General features: G+C 42.2%; 1 protein-coding gene across 2 annotated transcripts in view; it reads right to left on the bottom strand.

Moving 5' to 3' along the window:
* The window catches only part of cpne5b (copine Vb), a 143,085-nt gene that overhangs the window by 99,250 nt on the left and 17,272 nt on the right, over nucleotides 1-26,563 (bottom strand). For both annotated transcript variants that reach the window (XM_034218372.1, XM_034218373.1), the window contains exons 2-3: nucleotides 7,048-7,088; nucleotides 6,676-6,722 (exon numbers count right to left, since the gene is read on the bottom strand). In XM_034218372.1, the coding sequence (XP_034074263.1) occupies nucleotides 6,676-6,722; nucleotides 7,048-7,088 (88 nt within the window). The remainder of the gene's footprint in view (nucleotides 1-6,675; nucleotides 6,723-7,047; nucleotides 7,089-26,563) is intronic.

Genomic DNA, 26,563 nt, shown 5'->3' with positions numbered 1-26,563 from the left:
CCTAAAATGAATTTATGAAGAATGTTAAGCAGTCCGGAAATGTTGTCTTTTTACTTCGCCATTGTGTTTGTGGTGCAAGGCAATATAGGGGCTTTTGCAGAGTTAGCAATACCTTTGGTGAATTGGACTGTGAGATATGACATATCACAATTTCATTCAGGGGGGACAGCTGATATTCCATCTTTGATTACTCATCAAATAGAATTTCCCTACTGCACAGCATGTGTTGAGTGCACATGACATTTTGTTTTATTTTTATTTCAAGAAAAGTAACAAACAACTCTTGATTCCAGTCATCAAGACTTGGTGAGATTTGAATTTGTTGTTTATCATAATTATCTTTACCAAATTAATCTTCATGTTATGCCTTCATTCATTTTGTTAAAACTGATTAAGTGGTTATTCAATTCAGGCACTAATTGGATTGGACTAATTAGCCATTCTGTGTCTCTAGCTTGCAGTGTACAATAAAGATGGATATCATACGACTGCACTAAAACAACAACTGTGTTCCTGCCAAACATGGCCTGTTTTATTGGAAAGCTGCCAAACTTCCATTTAAATCAATGTCAAGGAAGTAATTTGCAAGTAAGAGTCGATGTTGTTGTTCCATAATGTGGACAGCAGGTACTGCACATTATAGGCAGATGTGTGTGGTAACCAAGTCAAGTCAATCAATACAGCAAAAGCAACAAATACAATAGAGTGTGGGCAATTAAGTCACCAAAGTGCTCTAAAACAACACACTTCTGTATTGTTGCAGTGTTGAACTCCTCTCTGAACTTTTAAGGTTCTATTTATCTCTGTGTGAACTCACTGACTGAACATCTATATTTAACAGAGCGAGGGAGAACAGTAGAGAAAAGGACACTGATGTTCAATCTGTGAGCCACCCATTCTTTCTAAGAGACCCGGAGGTGTTGATGAGGCTGTGAGCGCATGTTAGTAAAGAGGTGGGTGAAAGCGAAGATGAGCTCCATAATGTGATTTTCCCTGCTGAGTGGAAGAGACAATACCGTGCTGCGGAGTTCATTAGATACTGCTGGGCTGCTGGAGCTGTCTAATGAGAATCTGGTATGAAGTCCCTGACCCGCACCCTCAACACACACACACACACACACACACACACACACACACACACACACACACACACACACACACACACACACACACACCACACACAACACACACCACACACACACACACACACACACACACCACACACACACACACACCACACACACACACCACACACACACACATGCAGAGCAGCTAACACATGGCAAATTAAACTCTTCAGGCTAGCAACAACTACTGGGGACACCAACAGCGTCTTATATTGCAATGTGAATGTCCCAAAACACAGACAAAACTCACCTACACACACACTGTTGGTGAATGGTGTAAAAATAAAGGCATCAACAGGAAATGTCTAGTTCTTCATTATTTTGTGGGTTTTTGTGCCAAACTTGACAAAGATTGTATTATCTTTTCCCCTAGGACACACATGAAACACCCCTGGGGACTTGTTCTGAATGAATGTCCTGTAGCTCTTTGGCCAACAAGGATTGTCCTTCCCTTGAAGCATGTTAAGCAGACTGTAATATGTGTGCTGATATAATGAGCTTAGTCCTTTGTTCTGACAGAGAGATCCATGACGATAGTGTGGATTAGAGTGGACCAGAGCTGGACGATAATTCAATATGATAATTGTATTATCTTCCAATAGAATTGTCTAACGTTTGTAATATCATGATACACAATTACCTCGTATACAAAATATGCAAATGCCATCAACAATCTGGACTCCAGTTAAATCAATGTATTGCCTTGTAGAGACAGAGAACACCAACAGCAGAGCATGTGACGTCAGAGACACATTAGACAGTGCGGAAAGATTAAAAGGTCAGCTGTGTCACATCTTAATGAAGCTATACTGTTCCCACCATCAACCTCCTCCTGCTCTGTCTCTTCAGACGATCATTAAAAACGTGATTTTTCACAATTTCTTTTAGAGTTTTCCTTTCCCACCTGATAACATCTCCAACTTGCTCCCATAGGAATGTCTACGAGATTGAGTATATGTAAGTCGATTGTGATAAAAGTGTCAGCTAAATAATTAATGATGATAATAATAAAATAATCAAGTGACAAGTAGGGTCATTTTCTCATAGACACATTTTGTATTCTTTTTGTAACCAGTCACCTCCTTCTGGCCATTAGAGAGAACCCATCATTTAAGTCATTTCTGCATTGGCTTTACTATTCAGACCCAAAGGTTTTCCGCCCTATTTCGCTTTTGGTTTCATTCATTCTTCTGAATGCCAAAGCTTTAGTACGGTGGCCCTGAAGTGCAAGACACCACAGCATTTCAGAAAACACAACAGCATTTCACAAAACGCTACAGCATTTCAGAAAACACTAAAGCATTTCACAAAAAACCACAGCATTTCACAAAACGCCACAGCATTTCACAAAACACAACAGCATTTCACAAAACACAACAGCATTTCACAAAACACAACAGCATTTCACAAAACACAACAGCATTTCACAAAACGCCGCAGCATTTCACAAAACGCCGCAGCATTTCACAAAACGCCACAGCATTTCACAAAACGCCGCAGCATTTCACAAAACGCCACAGCATTTCACAAACACAAAAGCATTTCAGAAAACACCACAGCATTTCAGAAAACACCACAGCATTTCACATTGGACGGAAAGGGTATTTCTTAGGGAGAACACTTCTTGTTTGTGATTGGACAGAGCCATAGAAGCACTGCTGTGATTGGTTGTTTTTGCTGCCAGTCAAGAAATGACGCTGCGTGATTGGCCCAACACATCAGCCGTTAGCTGTTAGCACACACTCAGAGCTCACAGCTCCTCATATCTGTTCAGAAACTGTACAAAAGTTAAACATATACAAAACACAGACTGTCTATGTCATTTCAAATACAGTCGCTGCTTTATTTATGTCTGTATGACGTTGTTGTGAGTGTGGACGGAGCAGCTACAGGTTAGTTTAGCCTGATCGATCCGATTCCGATAGGATTTACATAGAGATACGGCCCGCCCCCTCTCCAGCGTCTTGTTTGAATGACAGGAGTAAACACATAATTAATGCTTTATTAATTCATGCTTTTTAAGGGGCTTATCTCCATGTGAATACTATGGTAGACCACCCAATATTCGCATCGCTCTAATCGCTCGAGTTTCACCGCGGCTGTCAGCTGTGTTTGCTCCTGTCATTCAAACAAGACGCGCTGGAGAGGGGGCGGGGCGTATCTCCATGTAAATTCTATGGGAGATACCAACTACAACAAAATGAACATATTTGACCGTGATTTAATTGTAATACACGTTTCAAAGTGATGCCAAAGTAACTACATACTGATAACGGTTAGTAAAAACCATGAATTAACGCTTTGACAAGTCTGCAGATAAGATATAAAATGCGTGTTTTCTGAATGAATCGGAGCCATCAGGCTAAACTCACAACAACGTCATACAGACATAAATAAAGCAGCGACTGTATTCGCCATGACATAGACAGTCTGTGGTTTGTACATGTTTAACTTGTGTCCAGTTTCTGAACAGATATGAGGAGCTGTGAGCTCTGAGTGTGTGTGCTAACGGCTGATGTGTTGGGACCATAGACTGTATAAGGTTGGGACATATTTCGCTGTCGGGTGTTGACCAATCACGAAGCGTTATTTCTTGACTGGCAGCAAAAACAACCAATCACAGCAGTGCTTCTCTGGCTGACTCTGTCCAATCACAAACAAGAAGTGTTCTCCCTAAAGGAATACCCTTTCCGTCCAATGTGAAATGCTGTGGCGTTTTCTGAAATGCTGTTGTGTTTTCTGAAATGCTGTGGCGTTTTTTGAAATGCTGTGGTGTTTTCTGAAATTCTGTAGTGTTTTCTGAAATGCTGTGGTGTCTTGCACTTCAGGGCCACCGTACATTAGAGACATATACAGTATATTCAGGATTGTTGATTGGATTAACATATTGTCTTATACTTGGTAGTTGTCTGCCAAAAAACTAAGTCTATTTCGTAAGAAGTGCGAACGAGAGTTTAATGATGTAAAGACCTTTACATATGTGTATACGCCCATGCTTTAGGAATATACACATATGCTAATGCATTTTCACACATTCACAAAATCATCCTTCTCAGTCCCTCAGCTATGTTTCAGCAAAACCCACACAGCCATCTGCTTCGACTGGTAAACACACAAGCAGGAGATGAGGGTCCTCTGACTGTATAAATAATATATTGTATAAACTGATTCTTTTGATTCTGTGGATCATACATTGCTACTGCAGAGGCTTGGCTGCATAGGTCTTGGCAAAATGGCTTTGAGCTGGTTTAAAAACTATCTATCTGAAAGAACTCAGTGTGTCTCAGTAGAAGATTATACCTCAGCTGCTCTTACTGTAAACAAAGGTGTTCCACAAGGTTCTATTTTGGCCCCTGTCTTATTCTCCATCTTTATAAATGAACTAGGAAATGGGATAAACCCAGCACGGTTTCATTTATACGCCGATGATACAGTTGTTTACACAGTGGCTTCCTCTTTAACTCAGGCCATAGAGCTTCTACAGGATGCTTTTAATACACTGCAACACTCCTTGCTAAGGCTAAGACTGGTCCTTAATGCAAAAAAGACCAAGTACATGACCTTCTCTCGCTCTCGAGCTAATACAGCTGTCCCTCCGATTCTGACACTGGAAGGGACATGCCTTGACAAAGTAGCATCCTACAAATATCTGGGCATATGGATTGATGAAAAGATGGCCTTTGATGTTCATATTGGGAACCTACTGAGAAACTTAGACGTAAACTGGGCTTTTTCTTCCGTTTAAAGAAATGTTTCCCGTCTGAAGCCAGGAAGAGAATTGTGCAGAGTTCCTTTCTGTCTGTATTAGACTATGGCGATGTGATCTATATGCATGCTCCTTCCTCCCTGCTTAAAAAGCTGGATTCTGCGTACCATACTGCTATACGTTTTGTAACGGGTGCAGGCTCTCGCACCCACCACTGCACTTTGTATCAGTCCCTAGGATGGTCCTCTCTGTACCAAAGAAGACAATCACACATGTTGATTTTTATCCTTAAGTCATTGCTAGGTAAGCTGCCCTTATATATCTCCAGACTTCTGTCCTTTTATACTTGCTTTTTTAATACCAGACGAGCAGCAAATGGGATGCTTTTAAATGTTCCTTTGATGCAGTCAGAGCTTGGTAAAGCTGCATTCTCCCACTATGCTCCCTTTTTATGGAATACGCTGCAAGTAAAACTTTGTCTAGAGGCACTTCCTACTGTAAATGTTTTAAAGGTATGCTACGATTAGCCCTTCATGAAACATGTAACTGTTTTACCTGATGCTACTGCTGATGTGATTATGCTTCTTGCCACTGCACAAATGGCCTTCTGTATTTATATTTGAATTGTATGTTTTTTGTTTAATGCCCTTGTTTTATGTTGAAACTTGTTGTGTGCCGTGTTGGTCAGGACTCCCTGGAAGAAGAGATCTTGTATCTCAATGGGACATTCCTGGATAAATAAAGGATAAATAAAAAATATATATACATATGAATCCCAGTGCATGATGATCCATTACACATCCACAGCAGGCCAGGGCTGTATAAATAATATCTCTAACAATTACAGAAGATGCATTGACAATTTGCATGGGGTGAATAAAGATGTCAAATATGGGGGCCAACATCCAATACAACCTCTCTGTTACGGGAATGCATAAGCATGCACAGAATTATATTTTGACTTTAACACACTCAAAGAGACATTTGCAGGGATACACAGAAAAAAAACAGCAGTTTGAAAAAAATGGTGTATTGATGCATGAAGGGTCATAGGCGCAAGCAAAACCAAATAACACAAACAAAGCAAAAAATCCCTCTATGGATATTTATCATGATCTTTTTCATTCTCTACGTGTGAAATTGTTATCCCAGTTAACAAAAACCAGCAAGTACTTTCTGACCAGAACAATCACTGCTCAGTGGCAGCATTTCACACTTTGTGACACTAAATCTACGTAGTCTATCTATGTAGTGTCGCCACTCTCATTTATCAGAAATGTCACACCTTAACTTTCTCATCGTACAAGTGGAAAAAGACTAAAAGAATCATACCGTCTCACAATGCTTTCAGACTTCCCAACATAAATCCTTAAATTATATAGATACATATTTTAAAAGGCTATGTTATTTCCTCAAACAGCTGGCCACTGTGGTTAATGGAAAACATTACGCAAAGCAAAATAAACTTTACAGTTTTCAACCCCCTAATCATAATGAACAAATGGATTGACAAAATCATGAAAAATTATAAATATTAAATATAGAAAACCTGTGAGATAGGACCAAGAATTACGTCTCTGGGATCTGCAGGGACTTTATTTGGTAGGATGAGAATTAATAGACTCAAGACAAAAATGTGACTCTACGTATTAATGAATTGTTAAACCCGACTGCTGCATGCTCTCAGTCAAAGGAAAAAACTAAAGAATTGAAATGTCTTCACACGACACACAATCACAATAAACACACAGTGAGCACAGCGGGAACTTAATTGGACATAAGCAATTTCATTCTATTAGTGTGTGTTTGCACATGCATGTGCGTTTGGTTGTGTACACTCACCTCTCTCCACTGTTTGGTTTCAACACCTTGCGTATAGAGCACGCATACTGTAAAAAGGAACCAGATAGAGGCAGAAAGAAATGCAATATTGTGAATAAAAGGAGGGTTAAAGAGAAAGAAAAGGGGAGAGGGACAATCAGAGAAATGTAGTCAGATTCCAAATTGGAAATCTATGTGAGGGTTTTAGCTCCACTTCAGTGAACAAACAACATAACAAAGATTTCCCAAACCACAGGGCAATATATCCAAAAAATAACAGAGTGAGAAAAGGGGGAAACAAAATTGGAGAAGGACAGAAGGCTGTACTTTTACAGATGAAAGTACCTGGACAGAAGAGCACAGACATTCAAACGGAGTGTATATTGTACTTACATGGATCCGACTTGGAGAATGTGTCTTTATCCAGCAGATTTCTGAAAAATGGAGGACAGAAACAGTAGTTACTCGTTGACAAAGTAAATCTTGTTTGTGCTGACGTGTTGCTGTAAAGGAGGTCTGAGGTGATCAACTCAGGACCACTCTATTGTGGAATTTCACTTTACCCATGTGCATTTTGTCGTAACATAGTGCACTTAGTATCATCGGCCGTTTCCCTTTCAGATATTTTAAGCCTCCAAAAGGCTACCTATAAAACCTTGCAAATAGCTCAAGGTAATAGATAAAAACACAGCAGTATGTGGCAGTGTAACCCAATTTAAAATGAAACCCAAGAGGGAGACAAATGATGGCCCACCACATAAATCTTTGAAAGTGCGGTTCTTTCTTCAGCCTCGGATCATTTGTTCACGTTACGAGTTTATTTTGGCTTCTCAAGTAGGTAATAATAAGTCACCCTAGAACAACAAGGTAGTATAGTACTTTAAGGAACGTTCACACTCGTAATAGTACCTCTATTTTAAAGATAGTGCACAGATAGGTGTGTTCAATCATTCTGGCTTATTAGACTCATGCTGAGTTTGAAGTTTGGTGGTGTGTTGTTGGGTAGGATATCACAAATCCTTTAGATTAAAAGTAAAAATCTGTTTGTTCATCTATAGAAATACAGCCTGTGCTGCAGCACCTCTTTACACCCTCTGTCTGAAACAAGAGTCCAGTCTGCTCTGATTGGTTAGCTGGCTGGCTCTGTTGTGATTGGTCAACCGCTTCGATGTGCTGTGTGTGGGAGAAAAACTTCCTCTGGAGGGAACTCAGGGATTTCCGCCTTTGCAGACCATTTACATGCACAAAAACATACCACACTACAGGAAAGAGAAACCCCAAAAATGATAGGGCTTCTTTAAAATATCTTAACTCTCTGTTTAAGGTATGGTTAGGATTGTTAATCCAGCAAAGTGTGTGTGTAACGGGACAGTCAGAACTACCCTGCGTTTAGGTTCACAAACCATATTATGCTGTAAAGTCAAAAGCCAAACTTAACTACAGTACTATGATATGTACTGTTAAGTTATGGAAAACTTTCAAAGCAAGTTTAAATCAATATATCCATTTGGTTTAATCTATAAGTCTCTTTTGCCACTTTAATATAGTTTGACAGAGATAAGAACATAGATCAAGTTATGTATGTCTACGATATTAGAGAGCACTCAAACTTTAAACCACAGTCATAAAGTGCCTGTGTTGCATGTACAATTGGGTTTGTAATGGGCAAAAACATACTTACTTATTTATAGATTCACTGACTGCAAAATCATCTGTCTAGCACAGCACAGACAATTGTTGGGTTTGGTAACACGTACAATAGCTGCCTGATTACTAACATTTCTGCTTCTAAATTGAAAACGTATTTCTTTCTCAGCTCTCCAAACTTACACCACATCATTATTCTGTGAAAGCATTCAGTGTGTGACCCTAACTCATCATGTTAATGTCAAAATAATAAGGTTTGAACTAAGAATTAGACTTTTTTACACTGTGGTTTGGTTTTGAGGCAAAGTTATGCCAATAGCCTAAATGTAATGAGTGCCCTACATTCCCAGACTAATTGTTAAATTAATAAATGGTATATTTTAAAGTTAATGTCTTTGAAGTCATCATTTTGGAAAGTACTGCATCACAGACCACATTTTAAATGAATCCTCTGAACCCGAAGCTGGATTATTGCCGGCTGCATTGATTGACAGCAAAGGTTGGAGACAGAAAATTATAGGCTTGTGCAATGCGAGGAGAAAGAGCAAAAAGGTCATTTTCGAGAGTCTCTTTCAAACTGTGTGCTTCTCCGCCCATCCGTCACACTCCAGCATCCATTCTCCGTCACCTTACCTGTGAAGTGCTTTTTTCCCAAATGACTTTCTCTAAATGCTTTTATGCGCAATATGAAAAAAGGGTGAATGGACGAGACAAAAAGACTGGCTTATAACCGTGTTATCCACATGTCTTTTTATAGTATATGATAAGGTCACATGGTTAGATGAAAATTATCTATAAAGTATTTTGATTGGTGCTTTTTATATCAAACTATTTAACATATGATTTACTGAAGTTGTGTTTGAAATTGTGCACATGAATCTGTATTCTGAATGAAATGACTGTGGGCTACCTAGAGATGCTATATTTTTCTCACAAGTCAATCAGACTGGGCTTTTTCGGAGGGGGGCTCAAAGAGACAGTAGAGAGTTTCAGACAGAGGGTCAACACAGGTGCATTCATACATACAGAATAAGAAAATAATGTATTTTTTGAACATCAAAGCATGTAAACATGTTCTTCTAGAAACCCAAAATATACGTTTGAACCTGAAATAAGCATGCTATGTCTTCTTTAACTTGTATATTTTTTCTTATTGCCTTTAGATCTTCTGATATGTTATGTCGAAACAAAGAAAGCCTTCATTATATCGCTTTTCCTTACATGCCAGAGACATCAAAGACTTGTGGGCACAGAGGTTTACAGTAGAGAAGTCTTTTATCTTAGAAAACTCTTCACATGTATTCAAGTATGTACTCCTGACATCGAGATTGTTAGATGTCTTGACTTTTAAATTATGTAAGTCCAAGTAAATACCAGATTTGTCACTTGAAGGTGTTCTTTGGATTCAAGGTTTATAGACATACTTAAAGTGCCTGAACACAATAAAGGTTAAAAGATGTTGTACATTTCAGTCGGAGCCTTCATCAATATGTGGAATTAAATACATATGAAAAGGCACGGTTGTATTTATGAATGACACGTGTAACACTTAAAATAAACAAATATTTATTTAGCTAGCAAATCCATCAATTTGAAGTCTTATCTATTCTAACTGACAATGCAAATAAAGTATGTTCATACCAAAGCACGAGCAAATGAATTGCATGTATTACAGGAGTGCATGTAATCCCAACCTGGTACCCAATATTAAATTGTTCACCCACTGACTTTATACCTATACTGTAAATGTACCACCCCTCTCTTTCTTGGTCTCTTCTTGAGCTTTATTCTCTACAAAGTCTTCCTAACTTAATCTATCAACCTCTGCTGTGTTTCGAGTGTCTGTGTTATACCTCCATGAAGTTTCCATGACCTTTTCATTATGTGTGCCAGAGGCTACTGTGTACCCTCCGCTATTACCTTCTCTGTGTTCCTCTCGCTCGCTCAGTCACTACAGTGACATGAGAGCCCTCACTTCAGATGCCAAAGCCCGCTGGCATCTCTTGATTCTTGTTGCTGTTTCTTTCTCATTTCATTTTCCTTTGCAATCTTTCTGTAATAAATCTTCAGCTGTGTTCTTTCATCAACCTCAGCGTATTTTGATCTTTCCTCTGCTTCCATTTATTTATTTCTCCCTCGCTTTTGAAGCTCTTGAGCGAGTTTTATTTTTGCAATAACTGGGGAAAGAAGAAAACATTTAATCCTGATATCTCATGTTTCATCTCACATTTAAAGTTACAAAGTGAGTGCTGACTGATATTCTGTGATTTCAATTGAAAGGAACACAGTTCAAAGTGCTGGGCAAAAGAGCCTTGTATTACAATTTGATCTAAATTAAGATGAAAAACTGATTTTGCGATACGAAAAAAGATAGCTAATTTCAAAAGTATTTTCATCCCTGTCAAAAACAATTCTCAGCTACAAATCCAGTCGGAAAAAATAGGTTTTGTTTATCACGCTTGCATGCAATGTCCCATCCCTCAAACATCGTGATGCATCAATCCCTTTTTATTTCTGCTCTATTGTTACAGTTTAAGTGTGAATTCTCAATTAAACACACCAATAATCATTACAAGTATTGTAGACTGTCGTGGCGTATCATGATTACTTAAACGATGAGACAGTGAATGAGTGCTGATGCGGGCGTCACAATTACCCACTAAGAACTAATTAGATTTGATCCAAATTCTTTATTAAATCCTCCAAATCAATTAAATTATATTCTTAGCAGATGTATGATGAAGCAAATTAGATACTTCATCTTAAAACAGTGTGGAAGATTCATTGTGTTCCTGTCTTTTAAACGAGAGAACCGTAAAGGCTTTCTATAGGTTGTTATTTGTCTTACCACAATGATACATTCCTCCTAATTATAAAGACAGTGTGGGAGTCTATACCTGACCTTTTATCTATTCTATTTTTACTTTAAGTACTGTGAGCTCTGAGTGCATCGGATTGGTTTCTTATTGCTTGTCATCACAAATTAGAAGAAGACAAAGTCAGTGGATGTTGACACCAAGTGTTACATTTTCTTGTGTCTATAGAATAATCATGTTATATCGACTGAAAAACTTTAAGTTAATTGAAGATATTACTTGGAGCGGCTCCTGATAAGATGCTATAATTAGAGACTTGAGTCCTGCTTGGTATAATTTGAGGTTTTCCTTACATAATTTGACAGAGACCTACTGTAGTTATGACACAATACATACGTACAAGTATGGTCACAGAAAGCCATTAGTTCTAGCGTTACTAATTATTGTATTCATATTTTGATGCAGGATTTAGAGGGAAAATGTATCATCTCTTATATTTCAAATATTGTGACATAGTTTCAATCATTTTATTATACTATAATACTATTGTACTTGGACTATTCTCTTAGTGAAAGAGACGTATTATCAGCGAAATATTTGTTGTACTTAACATCAGAAACTCAAGCTTCAAGTGTATTGTTATGGAAGTCTTGACACTGATTTACTGCACGTTGCACTGGTTAGTAGAACAGCATTAATCACCGTGGGCACTTAACATTTGCATTTGTCTGGAACTGTGTGAGTGCAGTATTTGTGCATACATAAACATCACCACCCAAGCATGCAAACATCCAAACAATTCTTATAGCTTTCCTTCCCTCCCTTTCAACCTCTCTTTCCTAATTGATTTCATGTTTTCCCTGCACAATGGTCCACAATGAATCAGGCCATATGTCATCCACCACTGCCTCCTCTCTGCTTTGTCATTTCCACCTCCTGTTGATTGGCTGGCTTTGTATTATTTATTTATTGTTATCACCAATATCTGTTTTGTTAAACGTAGCCTCACATTGCTTTATTACCTGCGCCACTACTCTTTATTTTTCCACCATTCGCTCAGTCAAGGCATTTATTTTGTGATCCGGTTTTGATTCGAGTTGGCAATTATGTGCTGGAGATCATGGGTTCAACACCCCCAAAACTGCTGTTGGTGTGAATGTATGAGAAAATGTCATAAAATATTCATTATTGAATCAAACGTTTTCACTCTTGATTCAAACTGTGTAGTATTGATGTGATAAAAGAGGTTTTGGAAACAACGTCGCTCTCACGCTGCAGCTAAGGCAACGTCAATGTATTCTAGTGGTTCAGACCCTCTTGTTATCCTACGAAAACATTTCAGGTCCATAGTAACTTTATTTCAGGGCCAATATCTTTTTGATCTCATAATAAGAAGATATATTGTATAGTCAGTGCGTGAAGATGGCCAGGACAAGCCAGATATATAGAGTATTTCTGGAAAGCTAAGAGGGTCTGACTCTCTGCAATGTTGCCCTTTGGTTATCAATTGTTGAGGTGTTGAATACCTACAATGGTTTAGTCCTCTGGGAGGGGTCATTTATTCAGGAAGATAATTGGTAAGGAAGGTTGATCAATACTTTGAACCCAATAACCTTGACTTGATATTCTTGTGGAGCATGATAGATGAGCCGCCTATGTAAAAATGATATGTATTTAGTGCCTGGAGGTAATAGATGTGTCTTAAATTCAGACCCCTGATCCCATCCTGTTGTTAAATATTGTCTTATATTGTGTAGTTTAAGTTTTGTCCACCGTTGTCTGTGTTCACTTGGTGCATTTTATTGAATCATTGACATATAATAATAATAATAATAATAAATAATATTTTTATAGCGCCTTTCAGGAAACCCAAGGTCGCTTTACAAGTCGGGTAGGGGGGGGGGGGGGAGTAGGGGAAAAAAGGCAGACAGGTTAAGGGGGTGGGGGGGGGGGGGGAAGTAGCGGAAAAATAAACCTATTAAACTAACTATACAGTGGCGAAAGCCTTGGTAAAAAGGTGCGTTATTATGTTATTATTATTATATATGTTATTATGTTACATTTCACTCATGAAAAATAATGTTATTATTATAATGTCTACCATCACAGAGTGTTTGATGTTCTTACAAACACATATCAAAATGAGAGCTAATCAAAAAACCCTTTATAATTACATCTCATTGTAATTACAAAACGTTCACATAAGTGAAATGTTCAACGGAATATTTACTTATTTACTATGAAGGGGAAATGTTCTGCTGCAGATGCATAATTAAAAGCATTGTTTGGCATTACATTATTAAAAGCTTCTACTTTCTGATGTGTACACCTTAATGACCTCAGACTAAACCAATTTTAATGCCACTTAATTGCAAGTGCATGGCAATGAAAGCCTGAAAATATAAAGACACATACATTTGTATTCTCTATTAGTATCACACATGTTCAAATTGAATAGAGGACTTGATGTACCGATGCAATCAGTGCAGTGTAAATTAACATTATAATTAATATACAGCTGTTGTAGTAACGTTGACTACTGTAATGGTGTCTTACTAAAACATCTATTAGAAAGCAGATAATTCAGAAAGATGATGTCTGAAGCTTCACTAAACACAAAGAAAGTGGATCACATCACTCCAGATCTGAGGTCTTTACACCGGCTTCCTGTCTGTCAAATAATTGATTTCAAAATACTGCTGCTGGTTTATAAATCATTTAATGGTTTAGGGCCAAAATACATTTCTGCTCTCCTGCTTCATTATGAACCATCCAGAACTCTCAGGTCTTCAGGGACTGGTCAGCTTTCTGTCCCCAGAGTCAGAACTAAACATGGAGAAGCAGCGTTCAGTTATTATGCTCCAAATATCTGGAACAAACTCCCAGAAACCTGCAGGTCCGCTGCAACTCTGACTCCTTTTAAATCCAGGCTGAAGACTTTTCTTTCTGCCGCTGCTTTTATGTGAACTTTTCATATCTGACACTGCAATGTATTTGATATATTAGCATGTTTTATGTTTACTTTATTCTTTTTGCTTTTTAATGAGTTCTTTTAAATGCCATTTTATAATGTGTTTCTGCTTTTCTTAATGCTTTTAATATTTTTCCTGTTTATAAAGCACTTTGAGTTGCGTTGTGTTGAAAGGTGCTACTGTATATAAATAAACGTGCCTTGCCTTGCTTTCAACCGCCTCAATGTTTTCTTGTTCAGGCAACATCCCTGGCGTATAATTCCTACTTGGCCATTATTTTAATGTTAGCTTTTATATGAAATACAAAAGTTGAGCAAAAAATTAACAAGCCAATATAATGGCACCCAAGGTGTTGGGAGTGAATGATGAAACACAACTGAATTATTTATAGCTGCTCTACAATCATCTATGTACAGTACAGCCTTGCATAAACTCAGAGATGTGTGATATTCAACCAGGAAGTGGGACAGAAGCACGGCAAAAGGCTGCATTATCCGAAGCTTCAAACGCCAGCACCCGGCTCAACCTATCCAAATCTAGGTCTCCTGAAACAAAAGCTCATCAAAGCGATTATTTTGTTACCCTGAGTCGAGTGAATCCCCCAGCATATGCCTTCCCACACACCAGCCCCAAGACAACAATAGTCCTGCCCTGAATTATGAAGTCAACCCAAAACTTCATCTAATGAGGTTCCCATCTACAACAATATGAAGCCACACCAGACTTGGTTTTAAAGAGTTTATGCCTTCAGGGTTGCAGACTGGTAATTACTGTAAAAATACAGTCCTCTTTTAATAGTAGGGAAATCCCCTGATCCTTACTACAAAGCTTTAAAGACACATAGATCAGAAAATGTTTGATCAATCCGAAAAGATCGCTCCGACGTGTCACCATGATGATGAAAACGATTTAGCCTTACTGTAAATATGAATAAGATTAAACTCTCACATAGGGCATCAAAAAAACTGATACATTTTATATGACATACTTGTCAATAAACTTGCATTAGGTGTTACATAATCAATTTCAAAGGGAATGGAAATACAGAGGGGGTTTCAAACTAACTTCCTGAAACACAACTTCCCTTATGTAAATGAGGTTATGAAAAGATTTGAGAAATGTGGAGGCAGCGGGGGCAGGGTGTGCGTATGTATGTATGTATGTCTCTGTGCACAAGGGAATTTTTAAATCAAGAGAGCAGTGTAAAAGAAAATCAAATGAAAGAACAAGAAAAGAAAAGGAGGAATGTGTGTCAGAGAATGTGTGAGAGGGACTTGGAACGAGTGAGGGAGAAAAATTAAGTCCTCAGAGATTATATCAGAAATAGACTGAGTATAAGGGAGTTCCTCTTGCACCGGGAGAAGAAACAAGTTCATGTTAGACTTTATTTGCAGAGATCTGACACAAACCACAGTAATTAGACGGCCCCTTTCCTCTAACCTGCGGGAGGGAAGGCTCCTCCTCAGCTCTCCTAGCTGTGGGCTGAGAAAAAGAGCGATAAATAACTAGGGATCAGTGGTTTTTGAAGAGGCGTTTCAAAACATGGCAATTGAGCTGAGGAGATTCTTGACTTGGAATATAGCACAAGTCAGCAAACAGGCTGCCACGGGCTAATAAGAAAAAGCTTCACTGAGGACTCCTCACTAACACTGCTCACTTGTCAGGGTCGGCGTCATGGGGGGTCATTCGCGGGCCATGCCCCCCCAAATGAGTTACTGTGCCCCCCCAAAGCAGGGTGGGCAAGCCTTGCCACTTTGCCGTTTTTTTTTCTAAATCATATAAGTGAAAACGTTTCCACTAAATATTTTTTGTGTGAAATACGTCAGAAATAAAGAATACAAATATAAAACACAGCCTGAGCTGTGCTCACTGCTGCTCTCTGATTGGTGTGTTGCGCTTGACCAATGACCCCCGACCTTTGTTTTGTTATCATTACGTGGCTGTGTGTTTAGATGAAAGCCCAGTGGCGATCTGTTCATCTGTTACACTGATTATACAGTAAAGCCATCGAAAATAATATGATATACAGTACAGTACAAGTACCCTACTTCTGGGTCTCTGTGTTTCATTCAAGCTCGGCTCTGTGTGTGTGTGTGTGTGTGTGTGTGTGTGTGTGTGTGTGTGTGTGTGTGTGTGTGTGTGTGTGTGTGTGTGTGTGTGTGTGTGTGTGTGTGTGTGTGTGTGTGTGTGTGTGTGTGTGTGTGTGTGTGTGTGGCACGAGCGCATTTTGTGTGTGCGCAAGCGGTAACGTGGAATGTTGATGTTAGCATCTGGTTAGCTAGCTATGCTAACGGATATAAAGAGCTGTTTCTACACCAAGGTGGAGGAGAGTTCTCTCCTGTCAGACTGAGCGGATCTTATAACGTCAGCTCAGTGTGGTAAGGACTCTCTCAGTGTTTAGATAGTTCACTTTAGTGTAGGTTATCTCAGTGGGTCTCAAACGGTTTGCTCACCATTTATGTAAACACGTATTTGCGAGGAATACCTTTATATGATCATTATAGTTATTAAAGAATAAGAGAATAAATAAAAAACGGGTATGAAATACTATAGGACAGTAACACAAGAATACAGTTTACAAGGGGAGTGATTAGTAAAATATCCATAAAGAAAAAGTAAATCTGTGTACAGTTCTGTTTCATATGGATGCTGAGAGATGTAGGCTATCCATATATCTCCTAATGTTGCTCTCAAAGTGCACCAGATTGATGCATTTAACTTTAATATTTTTTAAATAATCTTCCCGGGGGAGCATGCCCCCGGACCCTCCTAGAGGAGGTTCGGTCCACCCCCACCTAAAACATGTTCACATGGATAGGATACTAAATACATTTGCACCCTTTTTATATTGTGGCCTATGTCCTTATATGTTTCTGTTTTGGTGGTCGTGCCACAACCGTGCATGTATGCACAAGTCATAGGTGCGCTATACAATAGCACAACAATGTGTGTGAAAGACAATAGACTTTACAGCATGTTTTTTGAAGTTGCGTTGGTGTTTGTGTGTTGGTTGTTGACGGCAGTGTGTGCCCCCCCTTTGTAAATGATTTCCCCCCCATTCGATTTGTTCTAGAGCCGACCCTGTCACTTGTATACAAATAATTGGGAAAAGCTCTTTTAAAATGATGCTTACTAGTACATCTTTATACAAGGAAATGAGCAGCCATTCATAAATAGTTCTCTCATAGCACGTGAGTCCAAACTATAGTAGGCCTACTGGCAGTGCTTTGATGTTGAATCGATCGCAGTCCAGATGCATGCATTTGCACTGAATTGCTTCTGTTATGCATGGTTAGTTTAACTGCTACGGCTGGTGTAGAGTTTAACCAGGTCTGAATGCGTGTCTTACGGAAGCCTATATCCGAGATATCCTTGCACTGCACTTAGATAATGTTTCCAACACAGTATTCCCTGGAAATGTATTTCCAAGGACAGATTGTGTGTTGTGTCTCGTCAAATGTGTTAGTTATGTTTATGTATTTTGTCTGTCATTTCCTGTTTTATTTTGTATTTACCTCTTGTCTTTCATTTCAGGCCCTGTTTCTTCCTCCCCTTGTGTGTTTTTCCCGCCATCATCAGTGTCTGCCCCGCCCCTGATTCTTTCCACCGGTTCCCACTCACCTCATGTTTGAATAGTCCTGTCTCTCCCCTGTCTGACTCCTGTGTCAGTTCGTCTTGTTTGTTTCCCCGAATGGTCGTGCCAAGCCTCAGGTCAGAAAGGATCGCTTTTCACTCATGTCAGGTTTTGTTCTTTTGTTTATTTTGTTGGCTTAAGTTTTTATTAAGTCCTCTTTTTGTTACGTTAGTTTTTTTCCTCCTTGTGAGCGATTTTTGTTATTTCCACCACCTACTCTGTTAAAACCTGTTCAACCCTGAGCCTGTTTTTCAGGTCTCTGGCTCGAAAATGACAAATCTTCCCTTCTAAAAGGGTTAAATTAATCTTTGTTCTCAAAGTAATGATAAACCTGTGAGTTGGATGTAGAAAAGTCAGAATCAATATAGATGTTTTTTATTTTAAAGAAAATTCAGATTGAACATAGTAAAAAAACTGTAAATTGAAATACGTTGGTAATGTGCTTAAGAGGTTAAGAGGGATTACCTGAACTGTAAAATAAATATAAGTGTTTTTATATTCAAGACTTTCACTTTTTTTTTGCATTTGGGTTCATCAGTTTGTGTCGAGGTCCTGACATTGTGCATTCACAATGATGGTGAAAGGTTCCCATTGAGGGTGTGTTTTCCTGATGCAGAAAAGTCAACTGGTGGGTGTAGAATGAATCTATACTGTATTCATGCGGCACTCAGCTTGACCTATTGCTTGCACTCAATGCAGCACAACTCAAGACTGGAGGTTTTCTGAAGAGGAAGAGGACACAGAACTAGGTATTTATCACTTACAGAACTTAACATTTAATGTAATGGAGACAGGTGTTGCAAAACCGTTGCACAAGAAAAAAAAAGCTATTTTACCGGCATAGCATAGCGGAGATATGGAAGAAGATAGATTTCCCTCTGGATGTGTTTATGTTGAACAGATCCCAAGGTTATATAACCCTTTCAAATAAATGTTGTAAAGAAAAAGCATGACAGTGAAACTAAAAAAGAAAAATGAAATCTGTTTGTATCCACTACAACCCTGAGGTTTTGTTAATATGAGCTTTTCATGCAGAAATGACAATTTGTCACTAAGCAAAAGCAGAAAGAGGCAGAGGCCTTTTCCTCAAGGCCATTTAAATTAGGAAGGGTGTAAGAAGAAGACTATACGTACACTCCCGTAAAAGCTTTGCCAGAAACTAAAGGAAGAAGACGGTTGGATGGTAGCAGTGGATGATGGAGGAAGGGACAAGTTAATGAGGAATTAGGAGGGAAAACGTGGTAAATAAAACGAGATGTAAGCTTAGAGAGTGGAGTCGTAGTGGAAGATGTAAAAAGAGGGAGCAGACAGAGGGGAAGGGAGAAACGAGACAATAGGTAGCAATAGAGGAAAGTGTGGAGGTGGTGGAAGGACGGTAATCTGTTTATAGGAGTGGGAGAGGAGCGTTGGGGAAAGCATTATGCAGCACTGCATTATTAAAGCTTCACTAGCCCTTCATCACTGTCTCTCATCTTATCGCTGTGTGGTCATTTGTACTTTTATTACTTGGCTGCCTTATTATTTTGCTGAAAACAAAAATTCATAATTATCAGTGACATAAAGTTTATAATAATTGGGAAAAGCTCATATAAAATGAGGTTTTCTAGTACATCTTTCTACAAGGACATGAGCAGCAGCTATTCATAAATAAGCCTCTCTACATGGCCTCAATCATGTGAGTCCAAACTATAGTACTGGCATTGCTTTAATGTTGGATCGATGGTAGAACCAAGCAGGATCGTTTTTCCCACTAGCTGCTGAATAATTCAGGCCAGGAATTCCTCTGGGGAGATTCCTGCACAGCCTGCCAGACAGACACAGCTTTTGCTGCATGGTAGGGAGGCTCGGGATAATCACACAATTCCCAACAGTGTTGATTGTTCCACACCCCGAGTCAACAAAGGTCAGGTAACGGGCAGCATTACAAACGCCATGGTTAGGACCATTACAACTGCAGCTTATTGGTCACTTGTAGATAGCTTTACCGTCCTTTTGTGAGTTGCAGACTGTGATGTTTCTGCTTCAAAGGTGTCATGTAAAAATGTCTGATGCTCTCAAAAATCAGTTTTTATCTTAAAGCTGAATCAAGAAATGGACTGTTCTCATTCATAACACTCCGTTCGATGTCTCACTATGGGATGCGCCTCATCGCGGAGCAAACAGAAGCATCAATCTCATTACGCCAATCCTGATTGGCTGGTGATCTTGACGTCAGTGTCAGGGAATTCACCCCCTATAAGTAGCTTGCGCCACGACGCATGCGTCATTCAAACACCTCTTCTCGCTTCAGAGCACATCTCTATAGTAGCCGGACAAGCTTAACAGTCCACAGACTGAACCCAAATATAACCATTTCGGTCGACGGGCGCTCACCGGCTACTCCTTCTGCTTTGCAGGAAGACGGTAATACTAACGCCAGTTAGTATTGAAATCGACCTCGCCGTTCTCTTTCCCCGGAAAGTACGGTAGGTCTGATTTTTTCAAGCTAGCAACACACCTGTTGCTAGCTCGCTCCCTCACTATCGACACCACGGTAGCAAGGACGTTTTTTCTTTTCTCTTCCCCACGGAGGAGGAAAGGATTAAAGGAGCATACTGTCACACCAGTCAGTATTCTCCGGGAATAAAAGACCCACACCGTCCTTTTCTCCGGATTAAGGACAAGGTGGTAACACCTTTTTTCTCCCAACTTACCTGTTGAGAGCGGGTCCTCTCCACGCCACGAGGCGAACAAGATGGACGCCTCTCTCCCTCACACCAGAGGAGTCAGGGACTCGGTGGCTCGACTCTGCGGCTGCGGGTTGAAGATCTCGGGCACAGACACACACCAGGTCTGCTCGTCCTGCCTCGGGCTGGAACACGCCCGAGGCGCTATCGACAACCCCGGCTCGTGCGGACATTGTGTCCGCTTCACCGTGAAGAGCCTCCGCCGACGGCTAGCACGCCAAGCTAGCCTGTCGGAGCAGGACCCCCCCCATGTCCACTGACCTGCCGGCCGGCAGTCAAGACGCGGGGGCGTCCGCCGCAGAGAGTGAACCCCTCTCCGTGTCGGTCTGGGGCTCATTATCTGCGATGGCTGCAGAACCCGGTGACGGCAAGACACGCGGGAACGGGACCCCACGCTTGACCGAGCTGGGGCTCCCGGTTAGACCTCACCATGGTCTCACCCGCGGAGGATGTCCTCGAGCTGGACTACGATGAGGACGAAGAGGACGCCTCGGTGTTCCTCCTGTCCGAGTCGGATGAACATGAAGAGGACATCTTCATGTCATCGGCGAGGGCTGCAAAGCCTGGAGCGAGGGCTGCTCTCCCGGGCGATAGCACACCAGCTTCGCCCTGTCTGAGCATGGACCTGCAGGCCGTGTGTAAACGCGTCGCGGCCAGACTCGACATCCCGTGGCCTGAAATGGCCAAGGAGACCTCCAGGTCCCGCTACGAAGGGAAACATTTTCCCCAAGCAGCGCGGACGAAGAGGCAACTCCTTCCGGTCTTCCCGGAGATGTTGGATGAGGTGTCGGTCTCGTGGAGAGACCGGCCCTTCAGCAACAAGGTCCCAATCCAGGGTGCCTCCTCCCTAGACTGTGACGGAATGGAGAAGCTCGGCCTGCTCCGCATACCGCCCACGGAACCGCTGGTAGCGGCACACCTCCTACCGAGGATGGGCCCGTCACCAAGCAGGAACCCCACGCTGCCAGCAAAGTCGGAGCGATTTCAGTCGACAATGACTGAACGGTCCTACAAAGCCGCCGCGTTGTCCACCAGGGCCCTGAATGTGTCCTCGCTGCTAACCGCTTACCAAGCGGAGCTCTGCGAGGACCTGTCGGGTAACCCGGGGGCAGCCACTCTGGACGAGATGGCAGCGGTCACGGACATTTGTCTCCGTGTCCAATGCTGTGCCGTCCAGGCCACGGGCAAGGCAATGGGGATCATGGTGGTGCAGGAAAGAGCGAGATGGCTCAACCTCACCAACCTCCCAGACCGGGAAAAGGAGGATGTGCTGGATATGACCATCGTTCCCGAGGGAATTTTCGGCTCCGCTCTCGCCTCCATGCAAAGGAGGTGTGAGTCGAAAAAGAAGGAAGACGAGGCACTCCACCTCTGCCTCCCTCGAAGGGTCCAGCCGCTGCCTTCGCAGCAGCAGTCCTTCGCAGCAGCAGTCCTTCACCCAAGCTGCCTCGAACCCTGCTCGGTTTAAAACACCGAAGACGCAGAGGTCGCAGCCCGCCCCGAGTCCCCAGCCCAGGCTGGAGACGAGGGCGAGCTGGCCTAGAAAATCTCCGGTTCCGGCTGCAGCTCAGGCGCAGCCAACCCAGAATTTCGGCCAGCAGTCGAGGAAGAAGAAGCGAGCGGCGTGACAGCCCCTCCTTCTCCCCTCTGTGACAGAGCTGGAAGTCCCCAGCTCTAAATGTGTTCCCGCCGCCTCGAGAGATGCCTCAACACCATCCTCAAGTCCGCACATATGTCACACATTTGTTGATTTTTCTGTAATAAAACATTTGCCGCTGACGCATCCAGGCTTCAGGCCGAGGGCGCAGCTCAAAAAAATGAAAAGAAAAACAATAAAACCAATAAACAGCCCGTCAACTGTTCCCCTTCTGAGAGCAGCTACGGCATCTCTCAAAAGGCGGATTACAGGCGGGTCTGTGAAGGCACCACCGCCACGCGCATGCGCAGTGCCAGCTGGGGCTTTAAAGGCACCACCGTCACGCGCATGCGCAGTGCCGGCTGGGGTTGTGAAGGCACCACCGTCATGCGCATGCGCAGTATGGGGTGGGGATTGTCGAAAAGGGGCACCACTGTGTTCAGACACTAGGCCCCATAACACAACAAATAGAGACTCAGAGGGGAAGAGATGTGACATCTCCACTGGCTCTAAGGAGCATGCAGTGGAAGATGCTCACATCATCTGCTTGGGTTTTCAAGACAGTAACACGGGGCTACAGACTCCAATTCGCTGTCACCCCCCCTTGCTTCTCGGGCATTCTGCATTCGCAGGCCCGAGGAGAGTCAGCCCATATTCTGGAGAGAGAGATTCTCTCACTCCTAGAAAAGAGGGCTATATCTATTGTACCCGCCGAGCAGAGTCAGGGCGGCTTCTATTCCAAGTACTTCCTCGTTCCCAAACGGGGAGGGAACGAAATTCGGCCAATACTTGATTTGAGGGCTCTGAACAAATATCTAAAAAGATATAAGTTCAGAATGCTCACTCACACATCTCTGCTGCGGCTCGTGCGACAAGACGACTGGTTCACATCAGTCGACCTGAAAGATGCGTATTTTCACATCCCAGTATATTACCCACACAGGAAATATCTGAGATTCGCATTTCAGGGGATCTGTTATGAATACAGAGTACTTCCCTTCGGTCTGTCTCTCAGTCCAAGGGTGTTTGTACGATGTACGGAAGCCGCGATAGCCCCGTTAAGACAACAGGGTATTCGCCTGGCGACCTACCTGGACGACTGGCTGCTTCTCGCACAGTCGGAGCAGGAGGCTGTTACGCAGACAAATGTCCTCGTAAAGCACCTGCTCAACCTGGGTTTCATAATAAACACAGAGAAGAGCATGTTGTGCCCCGCGCAGACTATACTCTTCCTGGGTTTACGCCTGAACTCGGTGCCCTTTTCAGCTCGCTTGTCAGCGGAAAGAGTGAAAGCTTTCAGAGCTTGTCTCGCTCTTTTCCAGCTGCGCAAACATGTTCTCTTCAGATCATGCCTGCGATTGCTGCCATGGCGCGCGGAGAGTGATGGTTACTGTGAAATGCGTAATGGCACTGCGCCACTGGCTGCACCCGACTTTTCTAATACGAGGTGTGCCTATGGGTGCTGTCCTTTCACGGAAAGTGGTCACCACGGACGCATGTCTGACAGGTTGGGGAGGTATTTATGAAGGTCGCCCGGTGAGGGGTCTCTGGAGCAGAGACCTCCAGCGGGCGCACATAAATTACCTGGAGCTTTTAGCGGTGTTTCTCACCCTAAAACGCTTTCTGCCTTTCCTCAGGGGACATCACGTCCTTGTGAGGACAGACAATACGACCACAATATCATATAATAACCGCCAAGGGGGTTTGCGTTCTCTCCAGTTACACACACTGGCGCGCAAACTGATCCTATGGAGCGGTAGACGTCTCCTCTCTCTGAGGGCGACGCACGTACCGGGAGTGATGAACCTCGGGGCAGATCTACTGTCCAGAGGTGCACCACTTTATGCAGACTGGACTCTACATCCAAGGATTGTGAGCCAGCTGTGGGTGCGTTACGGCAGAGCCGCGGTGGATCTGTTCGCATCAAAAGACAACGCTCAGTGTCAGCTGTTCTTTTCGATGCGCGATCTAAATGCACCGTTAGGCGTGGATGCACTCGCGCACAATTGGCCCCCGGGCCTTCTGTACGCGTTCCCACCCCTGGCTCTGATACCCCCAACTCTGGCCAGAGTGAGAGAGCAACGCCACACACTTATCCTGATAGCTCCGCACTGGCCAGCTATGTACTGGCTAGCGGAGATATATCAGCTGCTGTGCGGGCAGCCATGGCAGCTCCCACTACGCAGGGACATACTGTCCCAAGCGGGGGGGGCGATCTTTCACCCACACCCAGAGCGCTTGGCTCTATGGGCCTGGCCCGTGAGTGGTACAATCTGAATACAGTGTGTGACATGAAGCTGACCCTGGCAGCTGCCAAGCGAGCCAGTGGCACTCATGCACTATCTGTACAGTCTTCATGCACTCAGTTTGCCCCAGGGCAAACAGAGTGTGGTTGAAGCCCAACCCTGCCTTTATCTTAAGGCGGTTGGTTCAGGTAGGCCTACCACATTTGACATTGAGGCATCCTCCTCGCCACTGTATTCCTCCGGGGAACAGCGGCCGGATTTGCCGTGTCCAGCCCGTGCTGTACGCACGTACAGGGACAGGTCAAGGGTGCTTCGTCATAATGACCAACCCCTTGTGTCCTGGGCTAACCCTTATAAGGGCAATCCTGTTACTAAGCAACGGCTCTCCCACTGGTTTGTGGAAGCAATTGCTTTGGGGCTCATACGAGACAGAGTTCGCAGGCACCCTCGGGTCCGCGAGCTCTTTCGACTCAGGGTCTGGCTGCATCCTGGGCTCTGTCCAGGATGTCTCCCATCCAAGACATTGGTGCAGCGGCGAGCTGGTCCTCGCCGCTCACTTTTGTCCGCCTCTTAACAGGCTGGACGTTCTGCTCCCAGTGTGACTCAAGCAGTGCTGGGCACCTAGTTGAGTCAGAGCTCTACCTGTTAAGTTCTGGTTGGTTTGGTGATTTTCGAGATAAGCTCGTCTGACAATACGGGAGCTACAATTTCCCATAGTGAGACATCGAACGGAGTGTTATGAATGAGAACTATAGGTTACTTACGTAACCCCAGTTCTCAGAGTAACATGAAGTGAGATGTCTCACCAGACGGCCCTCCTTGCTATGGTGAAGCGAGAAGAGGTGCTTATTTTGAATGACGCATGCGTCGTGGCGCAAGCTACTTATAGGGGGTGAATTCCCTGACGCTGACGTCAAGATCACCAGCCAATCAGGATTGGCGTAATGAGATTGATGCTTCTGTTTGCTCCGCGATGAGGGGCATCCCATAGTGAGACATCTCACTTCATGTTACTCTGAGAACTGGGGTTACGTAAGTAACCTATAGTTTGTGTTCCTGGATGATTACTTGCTCCCATCTTTTATAATCTGTGCAACAAATAATGTTATTTTTATAAATATATATGAGTCAGCCATCACATTCACTTAGAAGAGATTCTGATCTGAATTTAAGTTCAATAACTTGACTGATTAACCAGAGAGTTGTATAGTAATGTTGAGCCACACGTTTAAAGAAGGTTTTTGTTAAACATCTACAATACTGTCCATAATCAACCTCCAATTCACTATTTTTTCTTGATACATGCACTTCATTAAATGTCTGAAAATGCATTAAATGTTTTTTGGCAGCATTTTATCCAACATCTGCATAAAGGCATTTAAAGTTTTTAATTTGTGATATTCTACATTTGGACACGTAGATTTCCCTTTTTACTCTAAATGTATATTGGCTGCATGCAATAACAATGCAAATCTGTATCGTTATATTGGCCATGAAAAGAACATACCTGTCAAACCTGAACACTGCGTGCCCCTCCTCGATTGAGTCATTTCCAGCTCTCTCCTATACATTTATGCTAGAAGTGAACGCAGCAAAATTCTTGAGATGAAAAGCAAAATGGAAATGTAAGTGAGTCCATACTGTAAAGATAATACCCGAAGAGAAAAAGTTTTGGAACTGTTTCAAAGTAGGCCACTGTCAAATGTGTGATTGTTTCAGCGAAATGGGTCACTGTAGAGAGGGGATGTCGTTGTCAGATGTCCCTCTCTGCCTGCTGCTAGGACATGCTTCTTTAGCTAAAAAGATACTAACTCGCACAAAAACATTGGCTTAAATCTTTCACTCACACTACCAACACAGAGACATCTGGAATAAATGTAAAACTGAGAGTCTTCAGCTGTGCTAGGAGCTTTGCGAGGCTGTACTCAGGTACAGTTGTGCTTTGGGCTTAAAGCTAATTTCACAATGCTAAGATGCCGACTATAGATATGATGATATTTAACAGTCATATGCTTTACTTTTCTTATTCTGCTTATTAGCACATAACACAATGTACTGCTATACAGTAGATAATGTTTTGGACTGCTTGAGATTCTGACATTTAACTCGCAAGGGATCGCCAACATTATCCCAATTCATCAAAGGAGTAAATGTCTCTTCATTATTTCAATGTTGCTAAAATTGTTGACAGATTTAATTCTGGAACAAACTGGTGGAAGGAGCGCCTGTCAT

This window comes from Gymnodraco acuticeps, unplaced genomic scaffold (genome assembly GCF_902827175.1).
Source record: "Gymnodraco acuticeps unplaced genomic scaffold, fGymAcu1.1, whole genome shotgun sequence".
Classification (NCBI taxonomy): domain Eukaryota; kingdom Metazoa; phylum Chordata; class Actinopteri; order Perciformes; family Bathydraconidae; genus Gymnodraco; species Gymnodraco acuticeps.
The sequence above is the reverse complement of the archived record's forward strand: the minus strand, read 5'-3'. Positions and strand labels throughout refer to the sequence as shown.